Below are 4,490 nucleotides of genomic sequence, written 5' to 3'. Positions count from 1 at the left end.
CTTTGTCCATTATAGGATAGCTCGGGATCACTCACTGCTACGCTTTTCTTATTTCTCTAATAAATTATTCTTTCTTTAATTATACTTTTATACACATAGAGAAGAGGGAAAAAAAAAGTATTTTAGTTCTAAAAACTATTTGTATGTTAACAAATCATTTTAGGGTATTTGATCCTTAAAACGCATAAGTACAATTCTTTTTTTCAATCTTATATTTTTTACATTTATAAAACAGTTTAATGATACCCGATTAATATGACTCTAAATTTTAGCTAACCATAATGATGTAGACAGTGTAAAGTATGCAACTTTTCAGAACATAAAGTCCAGACTCCAGAGGTAATAAATAAAAATGCAATGTATATATTCATGGAATTAGATAATCTTCTAGAAAAATGTATGATAGCGGGAACAACCCCTTCTTTTCTTTAATTTTTTATTTTCACAAAAACTATTGGATTATTTTGTATGACATATTCAACTTTACCCCACTTCAGGAAACATATCTTCACTCCATGCATTAAACTAATTTTCTCCGTCCATCGTCACTCTTTTATTTAATTTATATTTTATATGTTTGCTCTCTTTTCCCCTTTGAGTATTCTAGAGTGGTATATGAGGTGGGCGTGGTTACTTCTAAATTCAGATGACACGAAAGATAAATCACATATAATTGACAGGCTGCTCAACTCTTTTTATGTTCAAAGTCTAAGTCTCCATCCTTTAAAAAAAAGAAAAAATATATGGAACTAAGAGATGATCAGTTAAAAAGTAAACAATTTAACTAATTTATAATTATATTTAATTAATTTTATTTATTTTTAATTTATAATATTTGATATTAATTGCTTCTCACCCCAAATTAAAATTCTAAATGATACGTTAGAGAAATAGGGGCGGGAATCACGGAACTTCCAACAATCCCGATTCTTAGTATATAAAAAAATTTATAAAATATATAAAAGAACATCCATTTAGTATGAAAAAAAAAACATTCTGATACTTAATAGAAGAAACATCCTAATGCCTAGCATAAATAACCTGTTCAACTCTTTTTATGTTCAAAGTCTAAGTCTCCATCCTTTAAAAAAAAAACAAAAGAACTCTGCCACCTAGTGTTGTATTTTGTAATTTGTAACGTGCATTCCCTCAAAACAAAAAGTATTGTTATTAATTAGAAAACCAATACAAAAAAGGACAAAGGTCTCATAGGGACCCCGCAAATTTTATATATAAAAAAAAAGGCTAAGCTATCTATCTCTTCTCTTTTTTATGTATGTTGTCTAACAACAAAAACATACTTAAATAATAAAATTGCATTGTATATCACATTATTTTCTGATTTCATTCAATTAAACTTAGTGTATAAAAGATCAATACGTAATTAATCAGTTAATATCACATGGCTCTTATACGATATGTGATATATATGTTTAAAGAGAGTTATTGTGAATATATATATATAGAATGGTTGTGGTGTGGAAGTAATTGAAGAAAACAAGGGCTCTTTATGGGGTGGCATAAATAATAATGGCAGCTAGGAAACGCGTAATTGATGCATACAGCTTTGTAGATACTCATGCGTGTACTAAACGACTTTCAATTCGTGTCATCCACTTAATCCTCCAAATATCTAATAAATTCCTCAATCAGCATAACTAAAACCCTCTACTCTTCTCCTTTTTATTTTATTCTTTTTTCTCTTTCCCACACTAACCAACAAAGTTTAATCAAGCCCTTAAACAATTGTCATCTCTCTACCTACCTAATCATTAGTATTCAAATTTTATATGCGTATCTTTGGCTCATAGCATACCCCCTATACTAAATTGTTTATCTATTTTCCTATATAATAAACATGTCCAGGATTGAATAATCAAGATTTGTTAGTAATCTCATCAACTTTTGGTTCTACTGGTGGTGGTGTATGTATGTGCATCCCTAAAAGAGGTTGACTCATTGCTGTCTCTGAATAATATGATCAACTTTTTTATTTTATTATTGTAGCTAACTCTTGTTACAGGCTTGCTATATTTAATTTAATTAATATATTCTCAGTATTGTATGTGGCTAACAACCAATTAAGCTTAATGTTATAATGAGAAAGGGAGCACGGTAAGAAATAGTACTAAGAAATTAGTTAAAACAAGTATAGAGAATTTGGACCTAACTAAATTTTGGTGTATGTGTATTTTAATAAGCACACAATACATGATACATTGTCTCCAAAATAACTGTACTAGATGTAACAAGTGAATGTAGCGTGTAAATGAAGCCCATATCCGGGACCAAATAATGTAAGAACGCAATCAATTTGAAGAGCGAGCCTGGATGCATGAATATATAATAATCATCCTTTCTAGGGAGCGGTAATTAATTAATTAAGTACCCACCGGCATATATATACATACATGTCAACCTCCATTTTCTTGAGTTAGGCCAGAATTTATTATGGGCTCTCCAATAATGTTGTTCTGTTTTGTTGTAATCAGACAATCCGATTGGGGAATCTCAGGATTTTTTTTTTTAACTCAAAACATATAATAATATTACTATCGGACAAAATAATGTCTTGGTTTTATAGCATGCATTCCCATACATTAATTTCTTGTACTATTCTACACATCAGATTGGGACAGTACCACCGACCACATACATACATAAAGAGGCATCAATTACTACTGTTGCTTAATTTGTTGAAATGAATAAGGAATGATGAAGAGTGACAAGATTGTTTAATTATTGAAAAGAAATGTACATGATTAAAAATTGATGAAAGTTGCATGTGGAGTTATTTACTAGTAATTATATAGAAAGTATATACTAATAAGAAAGAGTAATTTTAATTTGAATAGTAGGGTTATGTTTTTGTGCATGATGTTGGATGTTATCTAGCAGGGTGAAAACTCAGGTGCAGTCGACTTTACGTGAAGTTGATAACTGAGAGTTATTAGATGATTTGATTGATTTGACTAAATTTTTATCTAACAGCTCTTAACTATCAACTTCACGTGAAATTGACTGTAATTGAGTTTTCACCATCTAGCAGGCATAGAAGTCGACAAGTTCGTCGAGGGACTCGGGTTGGGGATCGGCATTTTCCAGCATCCACAGCAGATGCTCGAAGAGGACGACCTCGCAGGCAACGCGTGTCGCCACTTGCTGAGGATCGTGCTCCTCACGTGACCTCTCCACCAGTTCGCGGAACACTGGGTGCTCCACCACGTCCGACGACACGCGGTACAGCCTCCGTGACTTCCCAACGTACACCGGGTGGAGCTCTTCCCCCTCCACGTCGTCTGCCACCGCGCTGCTGTTGTGCCGGCTCTGCTTGCTGCTCCCGCCGCCGCTGCTGTTGCTGCCAAATGAGTTCCATTTCTTCAGCACTGACTTCAGCTTTGTAAGCTTCCCTCCTTTTGCCATTTCTTAAATAAGCTTTTGTTTTCAGTAGTGAATGTGAGAGAGAGAGAAGGATGCTACATGTACATGAAAGTGCGAGCGAAGGTTCGTATATAAGGATAAGGGGTAGGGGGGAATGAGTCGAGGGGTGTAATCGTAATTGCAGCAAATTAAGGGTTTGGTAAATGCAAATTAAATAAAATTGGCAAATATGCGATGGACATGAGAAAATATTATAAGATAAGGGTTTGCAACAAATGGAATGAAAAGAATAATACATGCAATTAATTTAATGATAAGATTTTGGCCCGGGAAAACTAAATAGCAAAAAACAAAACAAAAAATGAGTAATCAGCAAGCAGCATAGGGTCAATACTGGACCACCAAAATAAAACAGGAAAAATAAATGATCAAAAGGTCAAAACTGGAACAATAAATATTGAAATAAAGCAAAGGAGAAAATACAATAGAAAAAGTCTATGGCCAACGTTTTTATTAAAATTTAGTCAATACTTACTTAACAAATAAAAAGTGAATAATTCTATATCATTAGATATAATTTTATACTAAAAATATTATTAATAATTAATTAATGACTATAAATTACAAAAATTATTAGCTCCTAATACTTCTCAATACAGTATTATTAACCGATTTATTATAATAAGGATAAGGAAAAGTATAAGAAGCCAATAAAATATTTATACAATGTGTACAATGGAGGTTTAGGGAGTATTAGAGATATAATCATTAATGTTATCTTTCTCTATCAGTTAAAACTTTTGAAATGAGTGGTATTATAACATGGTATTAGAGCGTTAGATCCGAAAAGTCAAGAGTTCGATTTTTTTTTTTTTGTGTGACGATCAAACTCATCTTATTTAACTATATGAACCAACAAAGTATTGGTCCTAAAAATTCATTATGACTCTCTGCTAATGATTTTCTAACCGTCGATTTACATTTATATGCAAAAGAAAAATTGGGAAAAAGTGAATTGTAACAAATTTTCCATTTCAGCATTTTTCGAGTAACTAAATTTTTTAATCATAGATAAGTCTAACAATATTTTATAAATTAAATAATATATA

General features: G+C 31.7%; 1 protein-coding gene across 1 annotated transcript; it reads right to left on the bottom strand.

The window, feature by feature from the left end:
- LOC107638418 (auxin-responsive protein SAUR71) lies at positions 2,558-3,565 on the bottom strand. Its single transcript, XM_016341671.2, has 2 exons — positions 3,043-3,565; positions 2,558-2,891 (listed from the first exon to the last, which is right to left on the bottom strand). Exon 1 carries the CDS (start codon positions 3,421-3,423, stop codon positions 3,043-3,045), a length of 381 nt encoding a protein of 126 aa, XP_016197157.1. The 5' UTR covers positions 3,424-3,565; the 3' UTR covers positions 2,558-2,891.

This window comes from Arachis ipaensis, chromosome B04 (assembly GCF_000816755.2).
Source record: "Arachis ipaensis cultivar K30076 chromosome B04, Araip1.1, whole genome shotgun sequence".
In the NCBI taxonomy this organism is placed as follows: Eukaryota; Viridiplantae; Streptophyta; class Magnoliopsida; order Fabales; family Fabaceae; genus Arachis; species Arachis ipaensis.
Note: the sequence above shows the minus strand (reverse complement) of the source record. Positions and strands in the feature narration are given on the sequence as shown.